The sequence below is a fragment of the Arvicanthis niloticus genome, chromosome 3, assembly GCF_011762505.2.
Source record: "Arvicanthis niloticus isolate mArvNil1 chromosome 3, mArvNil1.pat.X, whole genome shotgun sequence".
In the NCBI taxonomy this organism is placed as follows: Eukaryota; Metazoa; Chordata; class Mammalia; order Rodentia; family Muridae; genus Arvicanthis; species Arvicanthis niloticus.
This window is the reverse complement of record NC_047660.1, coordinates 50,125,486-50,143,176: the sequence shown is the minus strand read 5'-3', so window position 1 is coordinate 50,143,176 and position 17,691 is coordinate 50,125,486. Positions and strand designations below refer to the sequence as shown.

General features: G+C 45.4%; 1 protein-coding gene across 3 annotated transcripts in view; it reads left to right on the top strand.

Moving 5' to 3' along the window:
* Loxl2 (lysyl oxidase like 2) overlaps window positions 1-17,691 on the top strand; it is an 82,179-nt gene that overhangs the window by 10,428 nt on the left and 54,060 nt on the right. For all 3 annotated transcript variants that reach the window (XM_034497849.2, XM_076930790.1, XM_034497848.2), the window contains exon 2: window positions 11,754-12,163. In XM_034497849.2, the coding sequence (XP_034353740.1) occupies window positions 11,800-12,163 (364 nt within the window). In that variant the 5' untranslated portion in view covers window positions 11,754-11,799. The remainder of the gene's footprint in view (window positions 1-11,753; window positions 12,164-17,691) is intronic.

Sequence of the window (17,691 nt, the reverse complement as noted above, 5' to 3'; positions counted from 1 at the left end):
TGAACCAGGTGTTTCTCATTTTCATGTAAAGATTGTCTTAAAGAATGTAGCCTTTCAAGATTACATGATTATTAAGTCTAGAAAAACCTAAGTACACCTGGGGTTCCCAAGCTCATGAGCAGTAGACAGAGTTTGAACCAGTTGCTGTCAGTGAGGATGTAGCAGTCATCTGCCCTGTTGTGTGTGGAGGGAGAGTGTGAGGGACAGCCACAAGTGGTCACCAACTGTTGTGTCATATACAAGGCCTCAAGGAACCGATGTTTCTGATGAAGTCCTGGGACCTGAGTCCCATCGTGTGAGTGAATTATTTCCACATACCCCTCAGAGTGCCCCTGGAGCCCAGCCCCTCTTGTCAGGAGGGCTTAGAGGACATTGTATTCTCAAGTAGATTGAATTGAATGTAAGAATATCCTTAATTGGCCGGGCAGTGGTGGCGCACGCCTTTAATCCCAGCACTTGGGAGGCAGAGGCAGGCGGATTTCTGAGTTCGAGGTCAGCCTGGTCTACAGAGTGAGTTCCAGGACAGCCAGGACTACACAGAGAAACCGTCTCGAAAAACCAAAAAAAAAAAAAAAAAAAAAAAAAAAAAAAAAAAAAAAAGAATATCCTTAATTGCTTAATTGCAAGACTGTGAAAAAATACAAGGGACAAAATTTATCACTTTCTGATAAGCACCAGTGGTGAGCAACCCCCCTTCTAGCAGTTGATATCTTGTATTCTGCCAGTCAGATGCTTCAGCCCTTAGTCATGTTGCTTGAAGCCTTCTGATGCTGACCTTTTTCTGGGCTCCACCATATGGGTAATGAAAACCATCTCCAGGTATCACTCAGGTTATATTCAGTAGAACATTCTTCTTCAAGGAAGGTCTTGTGGAACAGATCCTCACAGCCTGCACACCTCAGTATGTGTGACCTGAGCTTCAGGGTCTCCACAGTTATCTGCTGTGTCCAACTGACCCAGTTGGCAGACACCCTCTGCTCACAGACCAAAGATTCCAGAATTTCCATGGTGTCTGTGATGCAACTTCCCTGCTGTGGAGTGTTCTGGGACTGTGAATTTGAAGAGACTCCTCAGAGGTATTCAAAGGGATGCTGAGGATACAGCTTCCTGTTATCTGACCACTCAATAGTGGTGTAAAGATGGGCTTCATCCAGGCTTTTTGGCCCCCCCTCTCTGCTCTCTCCCTCTCTCTTTCTGTCTCCCTCTCTCCCTCCTACTCCTCTTCCTTCTCTTCATCCCCTCCTCCTGCTCCTCTGTGTGGCGTATGTGGTGGTACACAATACCGTATACGTGTATGCTGACAACAGGGGGAAGACATTGGGTGCTCCCTTCTATTGCTTTTTTTTTTTTTAAGACAGAGTCTCTGACTGAACTTGAAACCCTCTGTCTAGACTGCTTGTCCAGCAAGTACCCAGGAGCCACCTGTTTCCATACCCAGCACTTAGGTTAGAGGCATACATGGACATGCACAACTTTTATGTGGCTGATCAGGATTTGAACTCAAGTCCTCTTGCTTTCACAGCAAGCATTTTTAGCCACAGAACCATCTCTCTTCGCTCCTTTTTTTTTAGTTGTTTATTTTATTGTTTATATATTTGTCTGTCTCTCTGTCTCTGTTTCTTTCTGTGCGTGTGTGCATGTACCTATGTGCCTTCGGAGGCCAGAAGAGGGTGTGAAGTCCCTTGGAGCTAGTGTTACATATGGTTATGAGCCACCTGACTTGGGTGCTAGGAATTGAACTTGGGTCTTCTGCAAGAGCTCCTAACTACCTTGTCATCTCTCCATCTTTTCCTGGCTTCTGGCAGGAGCTGATCTGAAGAAGGCAGAAGTGCCTCCATCCTTCCAGATGTCTCCTTGTATCTGGAGAAGCAGATGGGGGATTTACCATGTTGGTTATGTTCAGCTGTCAGAAAAGGAGAGAAACGGTCACTACTATTCAGAGAAAAGTGAAGCCTAGAGTCATGGGGTCAGCACAGCTGCACTGCTCTGGGTGTCTAGTTTTCTGAGATGCCTGAAATTTTTCCCTCTTGTGGGTTAGTTGGATGCCAGCTTAGAGATGAATCATACAAAGATGGAGAAAATAGGAAGAAAAAAGACACAGGGACATGATCACCAAAGAAAGAGTCTGGGTAGCCAAAGCAATGCTAATTAAAGCAAAATATTATGTTTGCAAATTAGTGTAGGGAAACCTCTGTACTGCTGACCGCAATAGAAACTGACCATCTTTCTGCCAGGCAGTTAGTTTAGTTTGCAGAAGTGTAGCATATACCTTCTTGCCTAGCTAGTTTAATTTTAGGAATGCGTTCCAAGGTTGTACAACATTTTAGCAATACAGATTTTCATCTCAACAATGTATATAGCGGCAAAGAGATTTAAAAGTGGGATTACAGTCTACCTGCATGACTAAATACTCTGTAATTGTGATTTGGGGTCACTAATATCAAAATACCAGACAACAACTTCAGAGGGGAGACATTTGTGTTGGTTCATGGTTTTCAGAGGGGCAGCTCAGCGTGATGAGGGGGGTATGGCAGAGAACATCACACATGGCAGCAGGAAGCAGAGATAGCATGCCCTGTACCACTTCCTGTACTTCATCCAGGGGACAGCCTACTTACTGCCTGTTGTCACTCACTCCGCTCCCCAACTTAAGGTCATCCTTCACAGACACCCCTGCATACACACATGCAGAAGTGTTCTTTACTAAATCCTTAGTTATCTCACAATCCAGTCTAGATCATCATCAAGATTAATCATCACAATAATAAATAATAACTATATAAAAGAGGAATTAGACATATTGTCTGTAGTATACTATTCAATTAAAAATCAGTTGTATGGGGGGTTGGAGAGATGGCTCAGTGGTTAAGAGCACTGACTGCTCTTCCAGAGGTCCTGAGTTCAATTCCCAGCAACTACATGGTGGCTCACAACCATCTGTAATGGGATCCAAGGTCCTCTTCTGGTGTGTCTGAAGTCAGTGACAGTGTACTCATCATATATATAAAATAAAATCTTTAAGAAAAACATCAGTTGTGTGTGCCTCTGTGTGTGTGTGTGTGTGTGTGTGTGTGTGTGTGTATGTGTGTGAATTGGATGTATGACAGTGGAGCAGACAAGGCAAAGAAGCCGAGAGCCCCTTTTCCAAGGAAGATGAAGCACTGCACAGAGCACACACCCATGGAGTCTGGGAATTGGGCGTGCAGTCTACAGACACGCAAAGCCAGAAATTAAGAGTTCTCCTTTTAAATTATAAGATCATATTTTCCCACTTTTTTTTGGAACAGGATTAGAGGATCTCCAAGGCTCTGAAGCCCTTGGAAGGGGGTGACAAAGGCCAGACTAGGGACACAGAGCACAGGGTGGGGCACAGTCTTGGCCACCTGGTGACCTACATTCAGATCTTGGCTTATACTTAACTACCAGAACAGCCTAAATTACTGAGCCTCTATGCCTTGATCTCTTCCTTGGGATAAAGTTGCTGTTGCCGACTTCGTATCAATACCCACCCAACCTGAAGTCCACGGGCCATGTGTATCCCATGATAGCTAATGAGCAGCTCAGAACTTTTATGGATAACAGTGTGGAAAGGTTGGTCAGCCCTGCCTGGAGGATGTCAGTCTCCCTTCAGCTGAAGATGACCCTCAGTGTGTATGTGTGAACCCAGAGGTGGCATGGGTTCCTATGTAGATCATCCCTTCTCTATGGATGCATCCTAACATGGAATTTTATTTATAAATTAAGCCTGGTAAGAGATTCACACTGTATAATGAAATAAATAATTTCAATAATACACTGTAATACAACTTATCACGAACCTGTCTTTGCCCATCTCTACCTTTTTTCTTTGTGCTATTTAGTTTTTTGGTCAACTTGATACTGTCTAGACTCACCTAGAAAGAGAGGACTTCAATTGAGGAGTTGCTTCCATCTGACCGACCCGTAAGGTATTTTCCTGATTGATGACTGAAGTAGGAGGACCCAATCTCACTATGGATGGTGTCACTTGTGGGCTGGTGGTCCTGGAGTGTATAAGCAAGCTGGTTGAGCAAGCCATGAGGAACAAGCCAGTAAGCAGCATTCCTCCATACCTTTTGCATCAGTTCCTGCCTCCACGTTCCTGCCTTGACTTCCTGCTTTGATTTTCTCAGTGATGGAGTGTGTCCTGGGATGTCTCAGCCAAATAAGCAACCCTTGCCTTCCCAAGCCACTTTTGGTCATGGTGCTTACCACAGTGGTAGGACCCTAACAAGGATACTCTCAGAGCATCTTAGCATGCTGGTATTCAATGTTCTGACTTAAATTTCTTCCGTCTTGCCAGTTTTGTGGAAGGTTCATTCTCCTGGTAGATCTTAGCCCTTCAGTTTGAGTCTTCTGTTTCCTGAGGAAGCACATTGTGGTTGTTGTTCTCTTTCATATCTGGGCTTCCACCCTCTGGGCTCACATGCTTTGGGGCCATCACTACTAAAACAATGGCTACCTGAACATAGGCACTGCATGCTGTGATGGACATGCATCACATCATCAGTATCAGAGCAGTTATAAGATAAGCTAATGATTGACCAATGAATGGATGGCTGATGTAGACAGCCAAGATACAGAGTACAGTGTACAAAGGAGTGATTGACATCACGGGGAGAGGAGGCAGAGGGGGCGTGACACAGGTCAGCATGAGAGTTCATCACATTACTTGAAACAGCTGCACAATTTAAAACGAACAAGTTGTTTGGTCTTAGAATTTTCTACCTAATATTTCTCTCATAAAATTGAGGATGGGTGGATGGGTAGCAGAAATTGTGAATGGGTAGCAGTAATGGTGAATGGGGTATGAATCCTATATTGAGAAACATAGGAATCTTTGGTGTGTGTATGTGTGTACTGATTGCAAGTCACTTGGCTTGACCTTTGGCAGATCACTGACTATATTTAATTTCCAGAAAAAGAAAGCATAGAGAGTAGGGTGCAATGATGCGTACCAGCATTCAGGAGAAAAGGCAAGAAGACTTCTAGGTCCAGGCTAGCCTGGACTACATAGTGAGACCCATTTCAAAAACAACAAAACAAGCAAGCAAGCAAGCAAACAAACAAACAAACAAAAAAAAAAAACCAAAGGGGAAGCATTGAAGACAAAAGCAAGACAAGATAAATCAAACCCCTAGGATTCAGTCGGGTCACCCAGGTTCATATCGTTCAGCCCTTGAGCATCCATCCATGTCCTGGAGGTGCACCAGGCTAGGCTGTCAGATTCCGGTCATTGCCACAACCAGTGGTTCCATTCACAGTTTCATTCACTCGGAGCAGGGCTCACCTGAGAAAGATGTCTGAGAGTTAGCCAAACAAATAAATGTATTTGGCCTTGTGAGCTGGAAGGAGATGAACAGTATTTCATTGTAACACACTCCCTTATGTTTGTGGCTTTTCTAGTATCACAGTTAGAACTGTGTGTCCAAGGGTCTGTTTCCTCCTTACTGTATAAAGCAGAAATGGAACCTGACTGTGGTGTTCAGAGGATTTGACCAGAATTAGATAAAATTATCACTGTAGACCCCCTAGTCTAATCCCAGTGGCATCATAAGACGAAAACATGAGACAAGAAGAGACATGTATATGCTCCCGGTCATTGCTAGTTGACTGAATTGAGCTAGCAGAGTCAGGATCTAAAACAACCTCCCTTTTGTGTTCGTTGTTTGCTTGTTTTGAGAGTGTCTTATATAGCCTAGGCTGGCTTCAGACTTGCTGTGCAGTTGAACATGGTCTTGAACTCGAAATTCTCTTGTCTCCATTTCTCAAGTGCTGAGACTTGACCCCCAGGCTTTGCGCATGCTGATAAGCGCTCTGCCAACACCTCCAGCCAGCACCCCTCTTCTTCAGAATTTACCAAGTCCACAGTTTATTTTATTAGAAACGGACAAATACTTGTTAAGTTTTCAGCCTTGGCACATAATTAAATTCTCCTGCGGTCAGACAGTACACTGTGTGGTTTCATTGACTGTGTTGAGACTTGCTTGTTATTGACTCACCTTGGGGTTCTGTTTGGCAAGTCTCTCTGTCCTTGGAGGGAATCTGTTCTGTGAAGTTGTTGAGTCCAGTTTCCAGAAACTTAACTGTCAGATGGTTGGTCTCGTTTCTGTGGTCAGTGTTGGTGCTGTCTTGAGTGGAGTCTCTACTGCTCACGAGGATCGGCTGATGGATCTGATTTCCTTTTCATTCTTTCCATATTTCTGTCCTGTGTGTTGAACTGATTCATGCAGATTTACACAGTTGTAGCTTCCTGGCAAGTTGACTCTTGTTGGCTCTGGCCATTTTCTTGTCCTGGAGTCAGTGTTCTTTCACTTTGCTTCAGCTTTCTTCTTCACATGGTGTATCTGCCTCCATCTTTTTATGGCGAGTCTCCATGTCTTTTGTGAGAATATGTAGTTTGATTATATTGTTCAATCTGTTTTTTGGTGACTTTTGTCTTTTCACTGAAGCATTTCTTATGCTTTTCCAATGTCTCCCAAGGGCTATGTTCTGTTTTCGGCCCTTGCCACTGTTGAGACGTAGTGGAACCTTGGGCCATTGGGGTGTGCCTGCAGAAGGAATAGTGGGGGCTGGAGATGACTCCGTTGGTAAAATGCTTGCTGCATAAGAACAGAGACTTGAGTCAGAGTGCTTAGCACACACATAAGAGCTGGACATGGTAGCATACATATGTAATCCTGGGGCTGGGAGATGAAGACGGATGGATCCCATGGGGCTCGCTAGCCAGCCTATGAGCTGAATCAGTGCGCTCCAGGTTCAATGGAGACATCTTATCACACAAAACAAGATGGAGAGCATTTGAGGAGGACATCAGTGTCTGCCTCTGGCTTCCACAAAAGCGCAATCACCAGAGAAGAAGACAGAGGGAGAGGAGAGAGGGCCCCAAGCTCTTCTCTCTTCCTCTATTCCCTGGAGGAGAGCAGCCTCCTCTGTCATGTGCTCCTTCCATTATACATGGAGCCTCCACAGCCCAAAGCAATGTGACCACGTGACTATGGACTGAAACTTCTGAAACCATGAGCAAGAGAACTCCTTTCCCCCTCATTAGTTGATTATCCCAGGTATTTTGTCACAGCAACAGCAAGTTCACAGATCAAGTATTTTCTCAGAATTCCATTATTTACCTACTGTAGTAACCTGTTCTATTTTTTTGTTATTGTTGTTTTGTTCTTAGGACAGAGAACACAAACACTGTAGCATGCATCTGTTAAGGCTCGTTAAGTCTGTTAGAAAATAGACTTGCGCCATTTCTCAGACCACACAAGAATCTTAGACTTTAATCCCCACCCGCCTCGTTTGCTCATACACACACACACACACACACACACACACACACACACTCGGTTGTTACTGTTAATTGTGTTATAATTCTGAGTACCAAACTCACTAACGATAGGCAAGTGGCCTACCATTAAGACACCTCACCAGCTCATAGTACAGACACTTTAGAACGCAGGCCATGGTTATTGTTTTATATGATGGGTTTGCATTTAGGTTTGCTTATGTACTTTTCTATTCCATCTTTCATTCCTTCCTAAACCTTCATGCCATTACTGGGGTTACGTTTCTTTTGGCTTTAAGATCCCCTCCTAGTACACCCATTTCTGTTAGACTTGATGTTCTTATTTTCTTTTTGATCTTCCTCTTCAGTGACCAGACTGCCGCTCCCTTTGAAAACATCATCCCATTATCTTCTTGCTCTCTCATTTTCCCTAACATTCTTTAGATATACCACACCCATTACCCCCGGCCCTGTATGTGTAAGATTTCCTCTGTCTCAGACTTTCCATGTGGCCAGAGCTGCTTCCTCTATGAAGTATGCTGCTCGGCCTTGCTTCTGTTCATCCGTGTTGGAAGTTCTTCACTGCTGCTCTTCAGATGCCTCCTCTGCACATTCTTTCTCCCCTTTTCTTTGGGTTTCCAAGCATGTTGCTTATACTCCATGTCCTAATATGTCTTTATCATTGGTCTTGTCCCCTGATGTCTGATTTTATTTTCTCAGTCGTTGGACGCTATTGAAAATTTCACTCAGCTCTTCCACCTACTAGCCACTGTCTTGGGAAAAGCAGAGACCTATGTGAGCACCTCTCCATGTACACCTTTCTCTCTGGATCCTTGGCTCTTTGAGTCCATGCTGCCCCAGGAGCCTTCCAGTGTCAGGAACACGTGACTTGGGCTCTGTTTGAACATCCTAAAATGTTCCCTCACAAATCTGGATGGTAGATGTCAGTCTCTCCTTGTGGCCTCTTGGTACAATTAAGAGACTTGTAAACAAGCTTTGTGAGGCTGCTGTGGGCGTGACACAGCCCGGCAATTTATATTAAACATTGTTCATAATCAGAAGGAGCAAAGTAGTGATGAAGACGTGCCTGTAATCCCAGCAGTTGGAGGCTGAGGCAGAGGGATGACTATGATTTTCACTCAGCCTGAGCTACAGAGTAAGACCTTGTCACAAACAAAACAAAGTACAGAAAAGCAAAAAACAAACAAGAAACAAATACATCAAAGGCATAAAGTAGTAAAGTCATTATCATATCAGTATTATATTATTGTTTAATGTTACCAGGTAATGAAACTTTTCTTCTTCGTTATAAATTTATAGGGTCATTTTCTTTTATTTGTTGGTTAGTTGGTTGGTTGGTTGTTTTTGTTTTTGTTTTGCTTTGGTTTTTTTTTGGAAACATAGCCCTTGCTGTCCTGGAACTTGCTCTGTAGACCAGGCTGGCTCGGAACTCACAGATCCACCTGCTTCTGCCTCTCAAGTGCTGGGATTAAAATTGTTCATCACCACCACTGCCTGCCTTTATGGGGTCATTTTGACAGGCAGGGTTTTTTGTTTGTTTGTTTGTTTGTTTGTTTGTTTGTTGTTGAACAAAATTTTATGCCGTGCATGATAATTATATGTTTTTAGTATGTTTACCTATTGTCTTATAGTTGTTTATGGCAAGGTTTAACTAATACAAATGAGTCTAGCTAGCAGAAACCGGTGTGCTGCTTTGTGAAAACCCTCGGGGTTAAGGCTCCTGTCACAGAGCCTGAAGGATACCAAGAATAAAACACAAGCATTGAGTGACCTGAAAGTAGCTGCAGACGACCTTCATTCTGCCTAATGGGGCCCGGCAAGGTCTCCTTGGGATTGTGCTCTTTGGAAGACAGGGTTACAGGTATTCTGCTGTAGGTGTCAAAGCCCAAGCCAGGTGCAGACAGTGAACCTGTTGTGGGAACCTCACCACCTTCTGGCCTTGTTTGCATGTCACAGGATGAGAACTGCTGGGCCTCTGGCACTAACACGGGCTTTCTGTATAGTAAACCCACAGGATACCAACATACAAAGGATTGTGTCTCTTTAAGGCAGTCTTGAGTGGCCCCAGCCCAGGGTCATTTAGCCAGTGCTTCCTTGATAGGAAGTTACTCGGAACTGAGCACTCTGATCTCTCTGTCCCTTCATGCATGTTTAAAATGAAGTGTGAATGTCCCTGCAGTTCCCAACTGCAGCTCCTGGTGCTGCCTTTCGGGGCTCTCATCTCTCAATCTGCCTCCTCCTTGAGACACGCCCACAGTCCTTTCCCCATGATCTCCCAGTCTCTGAGTTGTCTGAGGACCAAGACACATGAAGTCTCTTGCACATAACCTCACTCTGGAGTTACACTGGTTCCCACTGGCTGTGATGCTCATGACCTTGAAGACTGTAGTTTTCCGTTTAGCAAATGCTCCTGCCGCAGTGCTTGTGGGAGGCCATTCCTTTAACTCCCAGAACGGTTCTGTGGCCTGCATTTGATTAGCATCTAGTTTCAATAGATGAGGAAATTGATGTGCAGAGAAGCTAAATGTTTTGCCCAAGACTGCACAACTTAAACGGCAGGATGAGGATGCAAACCCAACTCAGTTCTTTGGGCTCTAACATGCTCTCTTCCCCTGCAGATAATGCCCTCCCAGATGTCTGGTTCTTCAATTCCTCTTCTGTTTGACCACAAAGGGCTCAGCATCTCTCCCATGAGTTAGAAGCAGGCTGGTCTCAAACCCCTATATCCCCTAGGCAGAGATACTATAGATAGGAAGGAAATGCCACAGGGTTTTCAGAATTTCTCTGAGGGTGAATTCTGCAGACCCTTTCTTTCTTTCTTTGCTCCATCCTTCCTTCTTTCCCTTCTTCCTTCATTTCCCTTTCCTTTCTTCTCTGTGTCTCTCTATCTTTCTCTGTTTCGCTGTCTGTCTCTCCCTTCCTCCTTTCCTTTCTTTTTGTTTTTTATTTTTGGAACTCAAACGGAGATCCAACTGCCTCTTCTTCTTCCCAAGTTCTGGGATTAAAGGCATAGTGGCACCACTATGCCCAGCTTGCTCCATCATCTTCAAAGCAAGTGACAGTGGCCCTCTGTTCACCTCAGTCACTGACAGTGAAGTGTTTTACACACACACACACACACACACACACACACACACACACACACACAGTGGGAACAAAGCCACGGGACCTTGGAGAGCTGTGCAGGTCACAAAGGATCCTGTCAGACTTCCGGATGCAGTGCTATACTGGGGACCACTCAGACCCCACACTCCACTCATGACTCAGCCCTGCAGCCAGATCACCTTCCCAGTTAGTAAATGTGTCCATGAAGCTATGAAACCTGGCATGGAGAAACCAGAGAAGACTAAGATATAAGCTTTGCCCTGAAAAAATTTGTCTTCCCATTGGACATGTTGAAAATCACTGGGAAATTATCAAATCCTAAATCTGCCTTGGCAGGGGATGACTGGGGAAACTGGCCCAGGTTTAGCTGGACTTTGGGCTCTGAGGAGATTGAAGGAGTGGAGAGGAGCACAGGAAGGTGTTCTGAGAAGCCTGCACTTGCCTATGGGACCCACTGTCCTCCCTTCCTGCCTGCCTTGTGTTCTAGGAGGCCAGACTTCTCCAGTGGCTCTTAACCTTGTTTTGGTTGGGTATAATTGGATTTTCCCATTAGAGGTACCAGGAAGAGATTAGAAATGGGAGCAGGGGAGACTGACATCCTGTGTGTGTTCCATGGCTCCTCCCTACTGGTTGCTATGGGTGGCTCTGAGACCCAGTGAAGAACCCAGATGCCACTAGGTAACCTTTTTGCTCAGCTGTGCTCATTTCTAGAAAGCACCAATGTCTCAGGGAGACTCTTGGAGCTCTGAGAGGAAACGGCTACCTTCTGTTGACAACCAGGGGTGCTTCCCCCATCCTTTGTTGGTCCCCCCTCAGCTCTGCCCACTTCTCGAATAGGAAAAAAAAAAAAAAAAAAAAAGGAAGAGGACTGGCGAGAAGGCTCAGCAGCTGAAGGAGCTTGTTGCCAGGCCTGGTGATCTGAGTTCAATCCCCAGGACCAACATGGTGAAATAAGAGAACCAACTCCCACAAGTTGTCCTGTGACCACCATACCTGTACAATGGCAGGAAAGAAAAGGTCCTTGAGTTCAGAGTACTGATGACAGCATTTCAGATTTGAGGAAGGTGATGGGTGACATAGGGAACTCAGACTGCTGTGGCCAAAACATGAGGTGGGAGCAGAAGTGGGTGGGAATGTGGTCCAGAAGAGCTTTGCATGCTAAGCCAGGAAGGTGATGTCTCAGAACAACACTTTACAGTATCTATGGCCTTTACAGTAGACTAATGCGTGCTCTCTCTCTCTCTCTCTCTCTCTCTCTCTCTCTCTCTCTCTCTCTCTCTCTCTTTCTCTCTCCCCTCTCTCTCCCCCCTTTTTCTCTTTCCAGAAAGTTCCTGCTGCCACCCGCCGCCTCCTCTCAGCATAGGACAAGAATGGAGATCCCTTTTGTCTCCTGCCTCTACGGCTGTTTGGCTCTGCTTGTCTTGCTGCCCTCCCTGAGCCTAGCACAGTATGAGAGCTGGCCCTACCAGCTCCAGTACCCAGAGTATTTCCAGCAGCCCGCTCCAGAGCACCATCAGCACCAGGTACCCTCTGATGTGGTCAAGATTCAGGTCCGCCTGGCCGGCCAGAAGAGGAAGCATAATGAGGGCCGTGTGGAGGTCTATTACGAAGGCCAGTGGGGCACCGTGTGCGATGATGACTTCTCTATCCATGCTGCCCACGTTGTCTGCCGGCAAGTGGGCTATGTGGAGGCCAAGTCCTGGACTGCCAGCTCCTCCTATGGCCCAGGAGAAGGTAAGAGACCATGCTGTGGAGCTGAGTGCATGTCACATAGCAAGGCCAGGACACACTCTGATGAGCCAGCAAAGAAAGCTGTAATTGCTATTAAGCATGAATTTCCAAGTATTTTCTATCTGCCCTGAAGGCTGTGTCCTGCTAGAAGGTGGGTGGGAAGCCCCTCCAGGGAATGATAGAGGGAGAAGCCATCATGAACTCTTCTGCTTTAAGCATGAATGCCTCAGGGAAGCCAAGGTGACCTCAGACAGTAGGTGAAATTAGCCTGCGCCCATCTCACTAAGCCACACTCCCTCTCTAGGATTTTCATGCTTGCATCCAGATTTCTTTTTCCAAGTATGGCTTTCAGTTTCTCAAAAGCACTCCACAGGCTAGAGTTCTACCCACATAAAGATTGTTATTATTATTTACTATTATTATTATTATTATTATTATTATTATTATTATTATTATTATTATTATGTCTATGTGTGTGTGTGCTAGTATGTGTTTTTTTGTGTGTGTGTATGTGTACGTGCTCGCACGTGCACTTGTGTTCTTGCACTGGTTTGTGTTTATGGCATCCAGAGGTGTTTCTCAGATGTTATCCAACTAGGCTTGCTCTTTTCTTTCTTTCTTTCTTTCTTTCTTTCTTTCTTTCTTCCTCTTTCTTTCTTTCTTTCTTTCTTTCTTTTGTTCTTTCTTTCTTTTGTTCTTTCTTTCTTTATTTCCTTTTCTTTCTTGAGACAGGGTTTCTCTGTGTAGCCCTGATTTTCCTAGAACTTGCACTATAGATGAGGCTGGTCATGAACTCAGATCCACCTGCCTCTGTCTCCCAAGTGCTAGGACTAAAGTGTGTGCCAACACCACCTGGTTGGATAATAGACTCTTCAAGAACTGGTGCATCCCCAGAGTCTATGTCCCTGGCTGGGCATGTAGGTGTGGGTAAGAGGTAGCATTTGCAAACAACTGTTCTTCTCGGGGCTAGGAGCTGCACATCTACCCCACCTGTTCCTCAGCTGAGCTGCCCACAGGCCTTGCTTGGCATGAATCAGACTATTGGGCTAGAGTGATCTGTCCATACTCCCTTGACCGTTGATAACTGCACAAAATTCTCCTGAGTGAAAATCCAGAACATTTCCAGCCCAACCCAGAATGTTCTGATCTCAAAGTTCTGGGTGTGACTGTATCTGGGTCAAGGGGACACTGGATAGACAAGATAGACAAGCAAACCCTTCAACCCTTCTTTCAGCTATTCTAGAAATGACAGGAGGAAAGGTGTCCCATTTTCTGCACACCTCAGCTCCAGACAATGGGAAGCTTCCTGCTGGAAGAACTGGCCTACACCCCATGCTTAGAGTCACGTGTTCCCCAAACGTGTTCTGGGTTACTTTGCAGCAATGACAGCCAAAGCAGTCAAGGCCAATTATCTGGGGGCCTTTAGAACCACTTCCTGCGTCCGACTAAACTTCCAGTGTCTTTCCATACGTCCACATCTCTGTTTATTACATCCAAGTGATCTGGGGCTTACGTCAGATTTGGATTCTCCATTCCAGATTATTGTAGCCTCAAACTTTTATGGCAAATACTCTCCAACAATGGTGGCTTTTACCCAGTGACAACCTTATTTCTTATAATCAAATTGACAACAAATCTATCATCAGATGAGGAGTTTGTAGATCTTCCCCCATAGGAGCCAGCATGTGGTGGCAGGACAGGTGGGCTTATTGGGTAGGACTTTGTTATGAAAGCAAAGACAAGGATCAAAGGGTTCAGGAGAGAGGAGACTTGAAAGGCAGCTAATAAAATGTGTCCATGTTAACAAGGGAGAGAGGTAAGGAGGAGGGATCAATCCTGCAAAACAACTTTAACCAATGAGACGGTGGTGGGTACCACTGCAGAACATGATGGTTGAGGCAGAGATTGAGGAGGATACAATTATCGATTACAGCCAGAGCTGAGCTGTGAGCTTGAAGAGCAGCTGGACCCAAGGGTCAGAAGGTCTCTAGAGGCAGAATGTGTGGTGAAATTCTAAAGGCCATCTGTGTGCACACTGAAACTGTTGAGGGTTATGACAGCTGCAGTTTAAGGAAAGGATGGAGAGAAACAATACTAGACCAACAGAACACTGCAATGCCAAGGGTTTAAAACGTAAGCTGACTAAGAGATGATGGCTCAGTTAATTAGGAGCTTATGAAGACTGGAGTTGATCCCTAACCTGCTCCCTGCCCCCTGCACACATGCACAAATGCAACATACAATCATGCGTACATGAGCACACACACACACAGGAGGTAGTGGCTGAGCATGGTGGGATGTACCTAGAATCCCCGTACTAGGGAGGCAGAGATAGGCTTAGAAAGTCTCAGGCCAGTAAGAAAACCTGCCTAAAAAAAAAGTCAGCACCTGAGGAATGATACCTAAGTGGAGTCCTCTGGTCTCTGCATGTACTCATATGCATGGTCACACACACACTCATATGCACACTCTTGATTTCACAGGGGGGGGGGGAGACAGAGAGAGAGAGAGAGAGAGAGAGAGAGAGAGAGAGAGAGAGAGAGAGAGTTCAGTCATCTGTACATAAAGTGACACTTAGTTTGCACCATGGGAGAACTTCTAAATATAAGTGTATTTATGTTTCATGAGCTGCACTTTTATTGTCGTACTGGGTTCATGGTGTGCACTCAGAACTGAGCTGTCTGATGTGCTTTGGTGTGGGAGAATACAGAGAACAGTTGCTGGAACTGTCTGTGGTATGATGACCACAGAGTCTGACCAGCTGAGGCTGCTGGTGGTAGTGCCCAGTGGAGTTAGGCTCTGCGGATGGACTGGGAACTATGTAGCTGACCCATAGCAGGCTGCCCTCCTGGAGTCTCCAGACACCTCTGAGGTTCATGCTGTCATGATGAAAATAGGGCCATCGTCAGGGATTCCTTAGATCTTTCAGTCTAACCTGTAAGCAGGTCTCAACTCCCAAAGCCTCTCTGAGCCCAGGCAAGCCAGGGCCCTTCCAGAGAGCTCTAAGTAGGGCAACTGACCTTTTGCATACCCTCTGGTGGGCTTTCACAGTAACCTGAACAGGGTGAGGACCCTCCACCCAGTTGTACCAACACTGGCAAAGCCAAGGACCCTGCATGTTCTGACTTGGGATAACTTCCCATTGCCCTGATCGGACCAAGGGCGGAGTTTCCAGCCTAAGGTTCATTTATGCTCTTACAGAGCATCTGCTAATTTGTTTACATACTTCGTTCATCAGCGAGAGGTTCCTGTGAGTGAATGGAAAGAGTAAAACATAATTTTGCTTCTGATTGAATGGCTTTTTTTGTGTGTCCCAAATGTGAGCCTCCTCTATGTCCCAAGTACCACTTTCCTAGCATGCAGATGTCCCCTAGGTGCCTAGAACTCTCTCACATTCGCACAGGCAGAAATGGAAGCAGGGTGTGTTGGACTCAGGACAATCTAGATGGGTACTAAATATAATGGAGAAAGCATTGACATGAAGCCATGGATGGTGATACCGTCTTAAGCAAAGTGTAGGTTTGTAGATCCTGTATCTAATAGAAGGAAGCGTGGTTGAGCACAGCAGAGAGCAAGACTACCAGCAGGGAGCTGGAACGGTACAGGAAACTGTAGTTCTGCTGGGTAACAGTGGCCTCAGTACCCCAGGGAGCTGATTCCACACGCTCTGCTGTTCCCTGCAGTTGCTTTAAAGATGCTCTGAATCTTCACAATAGCCAAGTGATGGAACTAAGCTAGATGCCCATCAAGAGATGACTGAAAGCTAAACACAGTGTGCACTTGGGAGGCAGAGGCAGACAGATATCTGGGAGTTTGAAGCCAACCTGGTCTACAGAGTGAGTTCCCAGACAGCCAGGACTACACAGATAGATAGATCCTGACTTGAAAACAACAATAACAAAAACAAGCAAACAAAGAGATAACTGAATAAGGGAAATGCATATACATACTATGTATATTAACCAGCCATCACAAAAACAAAGTCAAGTCATTTTTTTTGTGGAAATGGATGGAACTGGAGACCATCATATAAAGTGAAGCAAGCCAGGGCCATCCAGAAAAATACCATATTTTCTCTCATACATGAAATCTAGACTTTAAAAGAAGGACTTGGTGCAGGTGGTAGTGCACACCTTTAATCCCAGCACTCAGTGGCAGAGATAGGTGAATCTCTGACTTTGAGACTAGCTTGGTCTATATAGTGAATTCCAGGGCATTCAGGGTGACACAGAGAAACCCTGTCTTGAAAAACAAAACAAAACAAAAACAAATAAACCAGCCAACCAGCAGAGGGGAGACTAGTTAGGAAGAGGAGGGTATCAGCAGAACAGTTGGGCAGAAGAAGATAGTAGGGGTGAATAGCATCAAAGTTCATGATGAACTCTCTCTTCGAGACTGGTTATTGCTAGGTATCCCCAACTGGCCTCAAATTCATGGTTGATTCTCCTGCTTCTGCCTCCCTAGTGCTGAGATTCCAGGCATGTGCCACCATACCAGGCTGAACCCCATTATTTTGTGCAATGAATATACACTAGGTGGGCTTACACCCTTATTTTGGCATGGGGGGTTTGCGGCAGTCCTCATGCCAAAGTAAGGGTGGCTTCCTTGCCAACCAATGGAGTAAGGGCACCGCCTCTTTTCACAATCTGTCCTTCAGCAGCTCAGCTCAAAATGTCCTGGGGAAGAAGCCTTGCTGGCAAGATGGAAGGACCCTTCCGTTGCTAGTACGCAGTAAAACAAATATGAGCTTGCTGTAGAAACAGCCGTCTATTAGCGAGCATGCGTTTCAGTGGAGCCTGACGGCTTGGAAACCAGCCCAGATTGAGAAAGTGGCTGGAAAACCCAGTCCAGATGTTTTCAATCAACTCATTGTTCCCACAATGAGTCCAGAGCTCTCTCCTTTGAGCTGTAACCAGCCAGGCATCAGAGTACACACGTTGTAACCAGGCTTGCAAGTCAGGAGACTGGCCCCGTGTCCTCCTCGGCCTTGAAGAACCTCAGCTTCACACAGCTATTGTCTAATCTTTACAATGGGAGTGTCTTGATCACTATGGAAACCATAGAATACATTGGGGTTTTTTTTGTTTTGTTTTGTTTTGTTTTTTGTTTTTGTTTTTACTTACAAGAAGGTAAAGAAGGTCAAATGTGTCCCTGAGCCTGTTCATTAGCTTGTTGAATCTTTGTGGCAGCCTGTCTGTTGGATATCACTTTGACTTTGGAAATGAGGACAAGGTTTGTGTCAGTAGCTGACTAAGTTACAGATCACCCAAGCCTGTGGCAGATGGGACTCAAGCACAGGTTTGTAGGTCTGCTGTTCTGTAGGCCTATAAAAGGGCCAATAGAAAAATGACAGGCCTGGTTTGGATTGGTTTGGTTTGGTTTGGTTTGGTTTGGTTTGGTTTGGTTTGGTTGTATAGTGGCTCAGGGGGCAGAGTGACTGCAGTGCAAGTATGAGGACCCAAACTTGAATCCCTAGCTCCCACATAAGAGTTAAACATGAAGGCTGTACTTATATAACACCCATGCATAGG